This window comes from Pristiophorus japonicus, chromosome 12 (genome assembly GCF_044704955.1).
Source record: "Pristiophorus japonicus isolate sPriJap1 chromosome 12, sPriJap1.hap1, whole genome shotgun sequence".
NCBI lineage: Eukaryota > Metazoa > Chordata > Chondrichthyes > Pristiophoridae > Pristiophorus > Pristiophorus japonicus.
In genome coordinates, this window is record NC_091988.1 from 100,359,757 (window position 1) to 100,376,597 (window position 16,841).

Genomic DNA, 16,841 nt, shown 5'->3' on the forward strand with positions numbered 1-16,841 from the left:
TGAAATTAAAGGAGTTCACCAAGATATGAAGGTGTAATGTCATTAAAGTGCAATCCTGGGATTTAACATTGAAAAGTTTGAGTTTAACGAGCTCCCAGTTCTCATTGTGTCTGTGTTTTGAAATTCCGTGACACTGCTGACAGCTAGTCTGGAGTACAGTTGCAATGCTCTATTGCTAAGCTGTATTTAACCTGATTGTTCCTTTAAGACCACTGTTCGATAATCCGTGGGGAAGTCACTTAAATGGAAAATTTCAGGTAACTAGCTGCCTCTAAATGCTGTCAATTAGAGGGCAATTGTAACTGCCTCCAAAATTTAGGTTTCGGGTCAGAAGAACTCAGCAAGAAATAATTGTCTTTCAAGCTTGTTTTGCTTCTGTAACTAAGTTTGATGTCTGGAATGAGATAGATGGGTGCTTGATGGAAGACTAGTGTGTGGGCGAGTGTGTATTATCTATTTTATAGATACTAACATGGATAAACGGCAGACGATTTTGAATCAAACAACCTATTTTGGGGATCGGCACCAGTAATTTTGCTCAACAGAAACTAGTTAGATGAAGTCTCATTTTTGATTGCTGCGTTAAAATTACTGTTGTGTTCAAGTGTGAGCGAGCCCTTTTGGTGTGTGTGTGGGTGAGAGTGTGTGTAACTGCCTGTCCATGCGCTAACACACCCTGCGTCCATCTAGTTTTGGATTGGCAGACACTGCTCCCCCTCCACACAGACTCCGCTCCAGCTTCAAGCCTTTGTCCTATGCTTAGACCAGGTGTACTGTCTAAGCACACAGACAGGGAAACATTTGGTTCAATATTAGCCCCCCTTCCCCCACATGACGGGCAGGATTGAGTCGGTTGGGCTGGTTAAAAATGAAAAGTCGGGGAATGTATCCCCAACACTCCACATAAGGGCCTACCGCCATTTTTACAGCGGTGAGCTGCGTGATGTGCATGCTCCCTCCCTCTTATCTCCACTTTTATCTCTGTACTTTTCTCCCTTTTTTCTCACCCCTTTTCTCTTCCCTATCTTCCCTTTTTCTTTCCCCATTCTTTCTCTCATGTTCTTGCTCTCCCCCTTTCTCTCTTCCCCCTTTCATTCTTCCCCTTCCCTCACTCCTTTCGCTCTCTCCTCCTTTCCCTCGCCCCTTTCCTCTCTCCCACTTTCTCTCTCTCTCACCCTCTCCCCTTTCTTTCACTCACCTTTCTCTCTCTTTCTCCCTCTTTCTCTTTCTGTTATGTTCAGAATAATTCCACAAGACTGTATTGTAAGCTCAAACTGTGTGACCTTGATCTCTTTAATGTAACTCCAGAGTGCATAAGCAGCATGATAGACTGTTTTTTATACCTGCTTGCCCAGGGTGTGCAGGTGACCCTTGGGTCTCCATCAGGTGCGCCCCCTGGTGGCAAGTCTTACACATTGGTAATGTTTACATACATAACATCATTCCCCGCCCGCCCCCCCCCCCCCAAAGTCTTAGATACAAATTATTTACAAGTTGAGGCAATCCGGGCTCTGCGTTCTCGGGTTAATCACTTGAGTTGAAGTCCAGGCATGGGTGAGTCGGTCGGATCATTGCTGCACTGTGGTATGGCTGGTCTGATCGGACTGTCGGGGATGGTGGGTTCATCCTCCTGGTTGACTGCGAGGTCGATTGCTGGTGGGTGTGTGTGGGTGGATCAATGATGGTAATGTTCTCTTCAAACTGTTCTTGGTTGTCAGTGAACCATAGTTTGGTCTGATCCAAGTGCTTTCTGCACATTTGTCCATTCAAAAGTTTGACAACAAACACTCTATTCCCCTCCTTGGCTAACACAGTGCCAGCAACCCATTTGGGACATGACCGTAATTAAGAACAAACACAAGGTCATTAACCTCAATGTCAGCGTTACAGCCGTGCTGTCGTGGTACACATTATGACAGCGACGCCAGGTTTATCTGCATGATCATTGAGATCCGGGTGGACTAAGGAGAGCCTAGTTTTAGCAATTCTGCAGGGGGAACCCTGGCAAGCGAGTGGGGTCGCGTGCGGTAGCTGAGCAGGATCCGAGGTAATCGGGTCTGCAGGGAACCATCCGTCACACGTTTCAAGCTCTGCTTGTTGGTTTGGACTGCCCGTTCCATTTGACCATTGGATGTGGGCTTAAACGGCGCAGATCTGACATGCTTGATGCCATTGCGGTCATGAACTCGTTTAATTCTGAGCTGGTGAAACATGGTCCATTGTCACTAACAAGGACGTTGGGCAAACCATGGGTGGCAAACATGGCCCGGAGGCTTTCAATAGTGGCAGTGAACATACATGACGACATTATTATACATTCAATCCATTTAGAGTAAGCGTCCACTGCTGCTAGGAACATATTTCCTAGAAAGGGGCCAGCGAAATCTACGTGGACCCTGGACCACGGTTTGGAGGGCCATGACCACAGATTCAGTGGGGCCTCCCTTGGTGCACTGCTCAACTGTGAGCAAGTGTTACATTGGTGTACACATGACTCCAATTCCGAGTCAATGCCGGGCCACCAAACGTGCGACCTGGCGATAGCCTTCATCATGACTATACCCCTGGGTGGGTACTGTGAAAGTCGCGTATAAACGTTTCCCTGCCTTTTTTTGGCAAAACTACACGATTCCCTCATAGGAGACAGTCCGAATGGATGGACATTTCATCCTTGCGTCGGTAAAACGGCTTAATTTCGTCTTGCATTTCCCCGGGAACGCCGACCAGCTCCCATTGATGACGCAGCTTTTTACTAGTGATAGCACAGGGTCCGGGCTGGTCCAGGTCCTGATCTGGTGAGCCGTGACGGGTGACCCCTCGCTCTCAAAAGCATCCATTACAAGCAACAAGTCTGCGGGTTGCGCCATTTCCACCCCGGTGGTGGGCAATGGTAGCCGACTGAGGGCATCACAACAGTTCTCAGTGTCTGGTCTGTGGAGGATTACATAGTCATACGCAGATAACATTAGTGCTCATCTTTGGATGCGGGACAAAGCATTGGTGTTAATACCTTTGCTTTCTGAGAACAGCAAAATGAGCAGCTTGTGGTCGGTTTCGAGTTCGAACCAGAGTCCAAATAGGTATTGGTGCATTTTCTTAACCCCGTATATGCATGCTAATGCTTCTCTCTCAACCATTCTGTAGGCTCTTTTAGCCTTAGATAAGCTTCTGGACGCATATGCCACCGGTTGCAGTTTGCCTGACACATTGGCTTGCTGTAATACACAATCAACCCTGTACAAAGATGCATCACAAGCTAGTACTAAATGTTTACACGGGTCATACAATACAAGTAACTTGTTAGAACATAGCAGGTTTCTGGCCTTGTTAAAGGCTGTCTCTTGAGATTTACCCCAAACCCAGTCGTCACCCTTGCGTAGCAATAAATGCAAAGGCTCCTGCAAAGTGCTCAATCCTGGTAGAAAGTTACCAAAATAGTTGAGTCCCAGGAACGAACGCAGCTCCATCACATTCTGTGGTCTGGGTGCATTCTTGATGGCCTCCGTCTTGGAGTCCGTGGGTCTGATGCCGTCCGCCGCAATCTTTCTTCCCAGAAATTCGAACTCTGGCGCCAGGAAAACACACTTGGAGCGTTTCAGCCTGACTCCCACTCTGTGCAGTCGCTTTAGAACCCCTTCCAGGTTGTGCAAGTGTTTGATGGTGTTGCGGTCAGTGATCAAGATGTCGTCTTGAAACACCACGGTGCGCGGAACCGATTTCAGCAGACTCCATGTTCCTCTGGAAGATAGCCGCAGTCGAGTGAATCCCAAAAGGGCATCTGTGGTATATGAACAGTCCTTTGTGCGTGTTGATGCACGTCAATTTTTTCGAAGATTCAACCAGCTCCTCTGTCATGTAAGCAGAGGTTAGATCCAGCTTGGTGAAAGACTTCCACCCCCTGCTAGCGTTGCGAACAGGTCGTCCGCTTTGGTAGTGGGTACTGGTCCTGGATCGAGACTTGGTTGATCGTTATCTTGTAGTCCCCGCAGATTCTGACCGTCCCATCACTTTTCAACACCGGAACAATTGGACTGGCCCACTCGTTGGAACTCGACTGGCGATATGGTCCCCTCTTGTTGAAGTCTGTCCAGCTCGATCTCGACTTTCTCTCGCATCATGTATGGAACCGCTCGGGCCTTGTGATGAATGGGTCGTGCATCAGGGACTAGATGGATCTGCACTTTGGTGCCTGTGAAGTTGCTGATGCCTGGCTCGAAAAAAGATGGGAATTTGTTTAGCACTTGGGTGCATGAGGCATCATCCACCGAAAACAGTGCCTTGATGTCGTCCCAGTTCCATCGGATCTTTCCTAGCCAGCTTCTGCCGAACAGCGTCGGCCCATCACCTAGTACAATCCATAGTGGTAAATCATACACAGCTCCATCATATGATACCTTCACTGCCGCACTGCCAATGACTGGTATGAGCTCTTTGGTGTAAGTGCGCAGCTTGGTGTGGATCGGGCTTAGTTTTGGCCTTTGTGCCTTGTTGCCCCACAGTTTCTCAAAAGCCTTCTGGCTCATAATTGCCTGGCTCGCCCCCGTTTAATTTGATTTTTAACATTATCGGAGGGCTTTTGGTGGTGAAGGTATGTACCCCATACACTTCCTCTTCAGCCTCGGGTTGAGTTGTCTTTCTTACACGTTCAGCGTGATCCGCGCCGGATCGGTCATCTTTTGCCGTCTCTGCCACGTGGTGAGTCGCAGCACGTCTGCACATTCGCTGGAGGTACCCCATTGTTCCACAGCCCTTGCACACGTAGTGCTTGAATCGACATTGATGGGCTCGATGATTACTCCCGCAGTGCCAACATGGTGTTAATGAATTCGCATTCACGCCGCACAACGGAATCTGAGTCATTCTAGGTCTGGCCTCTGCGGGCGTGTAGGCCCTGCCATGTACAGTTCTGCCTGCTGAAGGTGTTATTTTATGCACAATACTTGCCGGTGAGCTTCGATGCTGCAATGATATCTGTTAAGTATTATCGTTCGTGGGCATGAAAGCCTGGGTTATCGTAATGGCCTTGCTCAGATCTAGGGATTCGGCAGACAGCAGTTTGCGAAGAATGACCTCGTGGCCGATTCCAAGCACGAAAAAGTCCTGCAACACTTCCCCCAAAAATCCAGCAAATACGCACGGTCCCGCAAGGCATCTTAGGTCAGCGACATAGCTCGCCACGTCCTGGCCCTCGGAGCGATGGTGCGTGTAAAAGCGATACCTGGCCATCAAGATGCTCTCCTTCGGCTTGAGGTGTTCCCGATCCAGCGTGCACAACTCTTCATATGTCTTCTCCGTTGGTTTCGTTGGTGCTAGCAGATTTTTGATGAGGCCATATATCGTGGACCTGCAAACGGTGAGGAGAATCGCCCTGCGCTTGACCACTGTTTCTTCTTTATCCAACTCTTTGGCCACGAAGTCCTGGTCAAGACGCTCAACGAAGGCTTCCCAATCATCACCCTCAACAAATCTCTCAAGAATACCAACAGCAGCCATAACCGTGTGAAAGTTCGTGATCTGTTACTTGTCACCAATTGTCATGTTCACAATAACTCCACAAGACTGTATACTGTAAGCTCAAACTGCTGTGACCTTGGTCTCTTTAATGTAACTCCAGAGCGAGGAAGCAACATGGTAGATTGCCTTTTATACCTGCTTGCCCAGGATGTGCAGGTGACCCTTGGGTCTCCCACAGGTGCGCCCCCTGGTGGCAAGTCTTACACATTGGTAATGTTTACATACATAACACTTTCTGTCCCCTTTCTCTCTCTCTCTCCCCTTTCTCTCCTCTTTCCCCTCTCTCTCTCCAACTTTCTCTGCACCTTTCTCTCCACCTCTCTCTAGCTCCTCCTTTCTTTCTCTCCCCTTTCTCTCTCTTCTCTTTCTCTCTTTCCCCTTTTTCTCTCTCACCCCCTTTCTCTCACTTTCTCCTCCCTTTCTCGCCTTTTCTTTCTCCCTTTTCTCCCTCTGTCTCCATATTCTTCACTCCTTCTTCTATCTCCCTCTCCCATTTCTTTTCCTGTTCTGTTGTCTTTGTCTATTGTGGTTCCTAATCTACTGTTCCTCTTTCTGCCTATGCTCAGGTTCCCCATCATTGTCCGATAAGTACCGTCACTCACGGGAGATCATGATGTTGCTGCCTCCTCACAGGGACAGGCCAAGCAGTGCCATGTATCCAGCCATGATGGAAAACGGACAGGTGAGCTACTCGACACAGTGCATGACATTCCATCGGCATTAAACATCAGGGAGATGCTGCTGGGTATCTGTCACATCATCATATCAACCAGGATCTTACTGAATGGCAGAGCAGGCTCGAGGGGCCAAATGGCCTACTCCTGCTGCTATTTCTTATGTTCTTATGCTGTAGACATAGATAGAGCCGACATCTGCCATTTTATTATAGTGACACAGATAATGCTGTACTAGTAAAATCCAGATACGCTCAAGAACATTAAATTGAAATCTTATCTTGTGTTCCCATCATGATTCAGTGTAAACATTCTGCCACATGATATTGCAGCTAATTGTTGTTATAGATTTAAAATCTCTAATTTATTTATTTATTGCCTCCAGCTGCCTAGGTTCCACCCCCAGGGTTCCCTCTCCTTTACCTTCCGCCTTTTCAGCTCCCTCGCCTCCTTATTACCCACCACTTCAATCAAGCTTTTGCTCGCTCATCCTAATATCTCCTCCTTTGGCTTGGCGCCAGTACATTAAAGGCACTGTATAGATGCCAGTTTGTTATTTTGTCAGAGATTTAAAAAGCATCAAGGATGCAGAGGCAGGCGAAAATGAGGGATTTATCACATCTGGGATTGTAGAGCTAGACTTCACCTCACACCTAAACAACAACATTCACCTTTTAAATGTAAAAAAGGAGCATCACAATGGAAATAGGAACAGATGCTGAGCCTTGCAGGGAGCGATTAGGAGGACTAACTGAAAGCTGGTTCAAGAATAGGTTTTTAAAGTGGCCCAGAAGGAGATGGAGTCAGTGGCAAGGGAATGGAGTTTATGGTGGGGCTCAAAAACAATGGCTAATGTCTTCCCAATGTTCAGATGCTGAAAGTTGTGCCTTACAGAACATAGGTGGTCATGAGGTCAAGGGAGGTAGTGGAGAGGAAGAACGGGATGTCATCGGCATACATATGGAAGCTGACCCCGTACTCGCAGGCGATGTTACCAGGGGATCAAGGATAGATCCCTGAGAGAATATGGAAGCGACGGCGCAGGGTGGAAAGAGAAGCCATTGCTGGAGATGTGTTACATTTAGATGGTTAACAGTGCAAGCATCCAAGAGCAGTCCCAAAGAGATGGACAGTGGAGGCGAGGCAATGGAGGAAGATGGTGTGGTCAGCCTTGTCAAATGCTGTGGAGAAGACCACAAGGTGGGAAAATCCACAACACTTGCAGGATCAGAGGATTTCATTCACATCTTTGGTTAGCACTATGTCAATGTTATGATTCGGATAATCCCAGCATGGAGGGATCCAAACACAAAGTTTTGGGTAGGTACCACATTTGAGAAACTTAGAGAGGAAAGGGAGTTAGACTGGATGGATTGAGGGTGGATTTTTTGAGGGGGGAGAGATGGCAGCTTTAAAATGGGATTGTCCCTGAATTTAGGAAGCCATTAACAATGTCAGCAAGCATGGGGCCTAGGAAGAGCAGGAGGTGGGTCTTCCAGATGAGAGCAGGAAGAGGGCATGGGGTGGGATGATGGAGAAATTGCAAATTGATGGGGGTCAGACTGGAATGGATGGAGGGCTTGTGGTAGGTCAGGGAGTGGGAGGGAAAGAGGAGGGAGTGTTTCCTATCGTTGTAGAGCTGTAGCTCTCAATATGAAGAAATCATTGAGCTCTTGCACTTAATATTGGAGGTGAGGGCTGATGAAGCAAGGGATAGGAGTTTGAGGAGGCTGTTAATCATGGAGCCTAGGGTTGTCCTTGCTGTTTAGGATGATCCTGGAGAAGGCTTTGGCTTGCTGGACATGGTTGAGTTAGATCTGGCATTGAATAACAAAACCAGTTGTGTGCCATGAGAGCTTGGAAGTTGCAGCCCTTTAATTTGATGGCACAAAGATGGTGACTGTCCGGGGGATCCAGCGAGGGTTGGAAATGGCCAGTAACTTGATGAGAACGAGGGTGTCAAAGCCAGAGGTGAGGGAGCAGCTTAGTAGCTCCCTGGTGATAGAGCTGTCTTGGAGAACAGAGGGCAGGGAGTTTGGAGTTTGAGAGTGAATTAATGAGGGAGCTAAGGGAGCATCTTGTCCTTGCACGGAGGGTTGTGGTGGGAGGGTTCCGATAGAGGTAGAAAGGCCAATGAGCAAGTGGTCAGTGATAGAAATCTCAGGAGCGGAGAGGCCACCAAAGATGGCAAGACGAGGCCATGGCCTTGGATATGGGAAGGGAGTTTATTTGGAGAGTGATTGAGTGAGGATAGGAGGACAGAAAAGTCTGAGGTGTGGGGACTTTGGGAGTTTTAAGTGTAGTTTAAGTCACTCAAACAATTACTGGTCTGATAAAATTCCTGAAACACGCACGCCTTCACACAATGCTGTGAGATAACCTTGTTCTGAGGTAACTCTGGTTCTCGGTACCAAAATGGTTATCTTCCACCAGCACCAAAATCACATTGCATGAAAATCTTTAGTTTCTGGCCGTCAGATCTTGCTTGGTGGTGGGGAAAGGCGATTGGGAAGCTATGTCACTGACCTGTACAGGTGGCTCAGTGTTCAGCTCACCCCCTCCCAGGGCAAATGTTCACATTGCTGTTCAGACGCTGCTGCATCTCGGCCTCACTTGCCACACAGCACTGCCACTAAAAGTTGGAACTGCTCTTGACAACAGCACCATCAGGTAAAATAACCAAACGGGAGTTCACTGAATGGAAATGACAGCGTGGGCTGGGCATTTAAGTATCTGTTCCCTGAATAGCCATTGGGGACTACATACTCGGATCATTGTTGTCAACTCTGTGTTATGCCAACTTGTGCTCATGTTGATGGTTCACTCTCCTTACAGCCTTCTAGTTTCCAGCGGGCCCTGATTCAGCAGGTGGTCGGACCCTGCAAACCATATAGTGACCCGAACCTCTCCGTCGCTGAAAAGGGTAAGGACCCATTTAACCGTTAAAGTTCAGTGGAGCAGACTGATAATGAATTTCTTCTGTTGGACCATATAGGACCATGAGTCTCATCAGTTAACAATTACAAGTTTAGTATTTCTTTTAAAAATAAATGTATGGGGAGGTGTGCTGGGTGCTGCATTGGGTTAGATTCTTGCCGTTCACCTCTGAGGCCCAAAATGATGTACAGCTCCAAGTAGCACCGTCCTACATGAAATGTCTTTGGCAATCTAACTCAGTTCCTAGTTGGTGTGATCACCTCGCACAAAACCCCTAATTTGGCATTAAATTGGCAACACCTCTCTCTGGGGCCACAGGATGGTTGGTTTAGGAAATGAAAATGTGTCAAATGCAGTAGGAAGCATTTCTGAGGTTGTGGCAGAGTAAATGGAGCTGTACAGCAACTCAAATTACACCTGCCCTGGGAGTGTTTGATGGGACAGTGTAGAGGGAGCTTTACCGTGTATCTACCCCATGCTGTACCTGCCCTGGGAGTGTTTGATGGGACAGTGTAGAGGGAGCTTTACTCTGTATCTAACCCCGTGCTGTACCTGCCCTGGGAGTGTTTGATGGGACAGTGTAGAGGGAGCTTTACTCTGTATCTACCCCGTGCTGTACCTGCGCTGGGAGTGTTTGATGTGACAGTTTAGAGGGAGCTTTACTCTGTATATAACCCCGTGCTGTACCTGCCCTGGGAATGTTTGATGGGACAGTGTAGAGGGAGCGTTATTCCATGCTGGAATTGAGAGTGCTTGTACTGACACTGGGTGCCTAAGATGGGACAGTTTGAAGTGGCAATGTGAACTGGGGCACTAATGGAATGTGAGGACACGTGCTGTGTCGCTAATGAGAGGACACTGGTTCAACTCGCCTATCCTGGCAGTTTTGAGCTGTTTAGGAAGATGGGTTACAGAGGCCAAATGTTTCTCTGCAGGGAGAAAGGCAAATCGGTCATAATGTGCTCAGCTGAGTAATGTTGTACACCTCATAGAGGCCTACCACAGAGAGGCATTGGCAATAGTCTGAGTGTTGCATGGAGCAGTCCCGTCCAATGGATTAAGTAGATTAACAGACTCCCAGGCTGCCTGTAGGAGTCCGGGTTTCATATTTATATAGCGTGTGAGGGGTTGCAGCCCTTTTCAACTTTTTAAAGGGACTACTCCTCAATTTCTGGCTGCATTTCAGTCCCACGATCCTGATCTTTGGTCACCCGGTGAAGGAGGAGAAGGCAATTCAGAGGGCCTCCTCGTGGGACTGCTCCTGGGCCTGGCCAGCCAACCAAATCCAGGCACCTCGCAGTTGAGAATGCTGTTTGGCCTGACTGCCTGCCTCTCTCCCGCGGCCATGTCCACGCCCGGGTGTGTATGGAAAGGGGTGCTGCCTTGTCTGTTGGTACGCTTGAGGCCTTCCACGACCGGTGGGCACCGGAGGGACTGGAGTGCACAGTTGACCCCGGAACCAGATTGGCCCTGGAAGGATCTACAAATGGGAAAAGTAGTGTGGATAGATACCAGTCAGGAGACAACCTGAATTAAAAATATGTTGAACATGTATGATTGAAACAGTGATTCCTGTCTCCTAAACTGAGGTCTGTCACCAATCTCCATTTCTTTGAAGTACTAGAAATAGTTATCATTTAGATGCTTTGTTTTATAAATAATTTATATAAACTCACCAAAATAAACCGCACAATCATCAGAAACCTTTAACCGAAAGGATAGAGCCAGAGTTTTAATGAATTTGAGACTGGGTTCTGGCCAATGTTTAGGTCCGCGGAACAGTTGGACCTATCTTTGCCCAGCCTACATGAACCCTTTCCACATGTGGAGCAGTCAGTCACTCTCCCTAGGTGAACGATTTTGCATCTGTTTATCAGATGTTCTATCTCCTGTGGGTGTCACCAGGGAGGAAAATTTGTGTGTGAAGAAGTTTTTAATGGCCTGGCTTTTTACAAGCCTAGCTCGAACTGCTAAGATGATGTCCCTTCGTTCTAGATTCCTTTACTAGAGAAAACAGTTGATTCTTATCTCCTTGTCTGCTCCCTTCATTATTTTAAACACCTTGATCAGGAACATACAACCCAAGTTTCTCCAGTCTTTCATTTTAACTCAGTAGTTTCATCCCAACTATTATCATGGTGAATTGTTGCTGAACTTCCTCCAAGACCAGTGTATCCTTTTAAGGTGGGATACTCAAAACTGAACATAGTATTGACCAGCACTTCATGTAACTACAGTAGTATCTCGGTTTTATATTCTGTCCCCCTTTTAGATCAATCTCATTCCAACTTTATCATTTTACCAATCTCCAACTACTAGAAATGTAAAAGTTCCCAGGATTACTTGACTAGTTGTCAACACCTTATATAGGAAACAATCACAATCTAACTCCTTATATGGGAGAAGAATGCACAGTCTAATCCCTGAGCTGTTATGACATTGGATTAAATCGAGCATGTGAGCAGTGTGGGTCTGATAAACCTCCCTCCAAGTGACCACAACATGCTGGCCATATCTGATGCTAAGGTGTAAGGTTACTCGTATATCAACATAGCTGTTTCATAGCCCTGCACCATGTGTTCAGACAGTAATCTTCAACATACTTTACAAGCGACAAAACTGCTTTTGACAAAGTAGGATGAGGTGCTTTTCTTATTTAAGGAGATCCACCCATTCTTAAAATCACAAAATACTTAGTGAGAAAGGCTAATCAGTCCAACTTCATGCTTCTATTTGAATAAACCGATAATTCCCCACATTTCTGCATCTAATTGATTCTTAAATGATTCCAGGATTTACACCCACCGTGTCCAATCCAAGTATTAATCACTCTGTGAAAAAGAACCTCCTAAGTCCTAAAGTTACCTTTTATCAGTTTGAGTCGCCATGTCAGTACTCCCCCCCCACCTCCTATTCCGACATAATTCCTCCAGAGAGTATTCATTTATCACCCTTCAGCGAACTTCTTTCCATTCTATCCATTCCCAGTGGTTAACTTGAATCTCCACAGCTTTGAGTTGAAACAAAAGCCTGTAGAACTTAGTCAAAAGTCTTTTGGAAGCCAAAAGTACATTATATCATATGGCTTCCCACAATGCACTTGAGTTGTCACCATTCATGGAGTAGTATATATGTTGCCTATTTATCCATCCATTGTTTGGCCCACTTATATTTTGTTTAGATCATCTTGTAATTTCTGGGCTGCCTCCTTCTGATTCCCTGCCCCTCCTAGTTTGGTATTATCTGCAAATTTAATCGATTTGCATTGAGTTATTAAATTCAAGTCATTGATGTAAATTACAAACAGTCATAGTCCCAAAAACTGAGCTCTGGGGACACCCCATTCAGTACTTAGCAATCCACCCACTCCACCCCACCCCACCAATCCCAGAACTCTAACATAACTTCTCCAAAAAGTATCTTTTGTTTTCCACCCTTCAGCTAATTTCTTATCTAGACTCTGGATCGTCCCCATCTAAAGCCATAGCGAGTGCTTTTTACAGGTCTATAGATAATCACCAAGTTTACTCCTGATAATCAATTCCATTATTTTACCTGAAACTGAAATAAGACTAACAAGTCTGTATCTGTTTTGTTACCCTTCTAAAATATTGGCACCACATTAGCATGTTTCCAATCTACTGCAATAAAAACAGAGAATCAGCGGGTCAGGCAGCATCTTTGGAGAGAAAAACAGAGTTAATGTTTCGGGTCGACGACCCTTCGTCAGAACTGCCGAATTTCGAAAAGAGCACATTCTTCAGCACTGAAAGGAGGAGGGGAAGAAAGAACAAAAGGGAAGGTCTGTGATAGGGGGGAAGGCAGGAGAGATTAGAGAGACAAAAGGGATGATGGGCTGAATTGAAATGGTAATGACAGAAGTCAGAAAAAGGTTCGTCTGGATAGGAATGATGAAGTAATGACCAGCTGCCATTATAGACAACTATAGAGAAAAAAAAGAGAAAGAAGAAAAAAAACATAAGATGTGGGTGGGGGGGAGGGAAAAGGAGCCAAAGGTGGCCAACGGTTATGATCTGAAATTGTTGAACTCAATGTTGAGTCCAGAAGGCTGTAAAGTGCCTAAACGAAAGATAAGATGCTGTTCCTCGAGCTTGCGTTGAGCTTCATTGGAACATTGTAGGAGACCGAGGATGGAGAGGTCAGAGTGGGAATGGGGCGGAGAATTAAAGTGACAGGCGACCGGAAGCTCGGGGTCAGCCAATCTATGCTTGGTTTCCCCAATGTAGAGGAGACTACATCGTGAACAGCGAATACAGTATACTAAATTTAATTTAGTACAAGTAAATCGCTGTTTCACCTGGAAGGAGTATTTGGGGCCCTGGATAGTGGGAAGGGAGGAGGTAAAAGGGCAGGTGTTGCATCTCCTGCGCTTGCACGGGAAGGTACCGAGGGAAGGGGAGAGGGTGCTGGGGGTGACTGCGGAATGGACCAGAGTGTCGCGGAGGGAGCGGTCCCTTCGGAATGCTGAGAGGGGAGGGGAGGGGAAGATGTGATTGGTGGTGGGTTCACGCTAGAGGTGGCAGAAATGGTGGAGGTTGATCCGTTGAACGTGGGGGCTGGTGGGGTGAAAGGTGAGGACAAGGGGAACCCTGTCGTGGTTGTGGGAAGAAGGGGAAGGGGTGAGAGCAGAGGTGCAGGAAAGTCACGGTGAGCACAGCCCCTGGCTTCCCTTACACACTTGGTCATGAAGCAGGCATGCATAACATTTACTAACTCTGACTACTTTTATTTATATTGGGTTGATTGAAGTCTCTCATTACAATAACTTCCCTGTTATTGCATACCCTTCTTATTTCTAAGTACACTGTCCTACTTCTTATGCTGGCCTGGTGGTCTGTAGCAAACACCCAGCTTGGATATTTTCACATTATAGATCTTTATCCAACTCGTTATTTCTGTAGTTGTACCATTTAGCTCATAGTTTCCCCTGATATATATGGGCACGCCACCTCTTTTTCTGTCCTTTCTGAACACACTATACCCCTGTATATTAAATTCATTCCCAACCTCTAAGTTTAGTCATGTTTCTGATCCATTACGTCGTAGTTCCCTACTGCCACAACAGCCTCCAGATCTGGCAACTTGTATCCAATGTACGGTTTTAATGTAGATTTGTTTTCTGAAAACAGAAACTGTTTCCCCCTCCTTCCTGCAGCCAGGGATGACCTGTGAGAGGTCCTACATGGTGGGCTGCACCTCATCTCAGAGGGTGATTGTTCCCAGCCATCTGCAGTACTGTCACGAGCAAACTGAGTTTTCCCGTTTTCCTTCCCCACCACCGAATGTCTCCTCACCGGGCTCAAGGGTTGGAGTATCGGCCGGCAGAATCGCTCCCTTGCCCGGACACAGGGGCTCGGTTTCAAAAGAAGCCCAGAGGGGTAGGGGGGGTGGGGCGAAAGCCAAACGTAAGGGATGAGAAGCCTTACACTATACAGCAGCTTCAAAAGAAGCCCAGTTGTGGGGGGCGGGGGTGTTTGCTGAGCCCCTGTGTCCGAGCTAGGGAGCGATTCTGCCGGCCGACCCTCGAGCCCGGTGAGAAGACATTCGGTCGGTGGTGGGGTGGTACTTTGAACAGAATCTAAAATTAAAGAATTGCATTAAACTTCATTGCCCCAAATGTCCTCATTGAATGCCTAGCTTACCGTTCTAAGCAAGCCTATTGTGCATGCACAGACCAGGGTGTGGTTCATACTAGGGCATCGACCTTGGGGAGAGAGAGAGGAGAGAAGCTTTAACTCCTTGTCCTGCTGTTTTGAGCTTCTTGCAAAGGTACAATTTAATTATGGGGGCAATATTGACAATGCCATACCTCGTGTAAGCCTTCTGTATAATGGAATTGCAGAGGAGATGATGGGCTAGACTTTCCACTTCAGATCACTGGGCTAATGCCCATATATCGCCCAAAAAGGCAGGCTGTTGCCCATTTTGCTTCAAAAGCGGAAAGTTGGGCCGGAACATCGCCGGAAAATTGCCGACCCAACTTTTGTGTCACATCGCCGAGGTGATCGCCCACATCGCCCAGTGCAACTTTCGGCACATCGCCGGGCTCATCGCTCGCCAAGAAGATCACTGGACAAAAGCTGCTCTTACCTGGCCTTCCTCACAGAACTCGGCACTACGGACGCCATTTTGAACGTCGGAGGAAGTGAGGAGGCAGCTTAAACAAAGGGCTTATAATTTGAGAGTTATTTAAGGGCCTTTTACTGATAGATCCACTCACATTTATATTTATATTTATATTTATTTTAGTACAAAGGTCATTTATAACAACAGTGATAGTGATAATACTGATGGGGCCTGTAGCTTCTCTACCATTACTTGTAAATGCTCACATGCTGCAGTCTGAAGTTGAGTGAAGGGGCCAATCGAAGAGGTGGCAGACTAATGCGGAGGCAGAGGAGGAGAATGTACAGCCGATGAACTTACAGGGAAAAGCAATCTTACCTCAACTTGTCTGATAACTAGTGCCTTAGGAGGCTGCGCTTCCGAAAGGAGGTCATTGCTGAGATATGCCGACTCATCAAGGGGGATCTGCAGCCTTCCAGCACCATCAGGACCGCACTGCCCGTTGAGGTAAAGGTTACTGCAGCACTATCCTTCTATGCATCTGGCTCCTTTCAGGCTTCAGCTGGCGACATCTGTGGTATTTCCCAGCACGACACACACTGCTCCATTCGACAGGTGACTGAAGCCTTTTATGCTTGCAGGATGGACTTTAAGATCACTTATAAACTTTTAAACATGTAAATTTATATAACTTACAAAAAACCTAATTTGAGAACAGTAGCAACTGTGGTGTATGCAGCACACAAATCACTGACTCCACACGGTCTGGTGTTAATCTAACTGCTGTGACCTTCGTCCTTTATTGAACAGCCTCAGAGTGACTCTCAGGTGTCGTGGTCAGCCTTTTATACTGCCTCTTGCAGGTACTTTCAGGTTTCCCACCACAGCGCCCTCTATGGTGTACCATTGTGCTTATTATACATTTAAGGTACCAGGACAATCCACACATCAATACATAACATCTCACTCCGCCCCCTTCCCAAAGCCGTTGCCGGGGATCTTGACCTTGTTTGTCCAACGGAAGGCAGGTAGTGCGTTAGTCTGGTACATGTTATCTGGTACAGATGTGCGTCAACGGGTTGCGGGTACACTGAGCAGTTACATTAAATAGTTATTGACTGGTAACGGATCCCTGATTTCCTTATTAGCTCTTATCATTAATTGTACTTCATATCTATTATTTTACTCAAACACAGTGACCATTCAGCATTAAAATATTATAAATCCGCCATCACACATTAACATAGCTCATTTTAGACTCGCTCTTGCTTTACAGAAGTCCTTTGTGGGGACCACCACATGGTAAGGCCCTTTTAAGACTCCCGGGTGCATTTCCTTTTTAAGGCGCCATCTTTGATGCAGCAGGATTCCATGAGGCTTCTCCTTGGGCGCCGCCATCTTTGATGCTCTGCTGCTCTGGACACGAGGCCGCCGCCATCTTTCTCTCCGCTGCTCCGGATGCCCGCCGCCGCAGCCTCCGCTCCCCTCCGCTGCCACCTGACTTGCCGCCTCTCCTGCGGCTGTCGTCGCTGCTTCTCCAGCGGCCACCATAGCCGCCTCTGCGGCCGTCATGGCCTCTCCAGCTGCCGCACTTGCCACCTCCCCTGCGGCCTCTGTAGCGGCCTCCTC

General features: G+C 47.1%; 1 protein-coding gene across 10 annotated transcripts in view; it reads left to right on the forward strand.

Moving 5' to 3' along the window:
- Positions 1–16,841, forward strand: part of dock3 (dedicator of cytokinesis 3) — a 1,878,236-nt gene that overhangs the window by 1,841,304 nt on the left and 20,091 nt on the right. For all 10 annotated transcript variants that reach the window (XM_070895785.1, XM_070895788.1, XM_070895786.1 and 7 more), the window contains 2 exons: positions 6,081–6,196; positions 9,024–9,111. In XM_070895785.1, the coding sequence (XP_070751886.1) occupies positions 6,081–6,196; positions 9,024–9,111 (204 nt within the window). The remainder of the gene's footprint in view (positions 1–6,080; positions 6,197–9,023; positions 9,112–16,841) is intronic.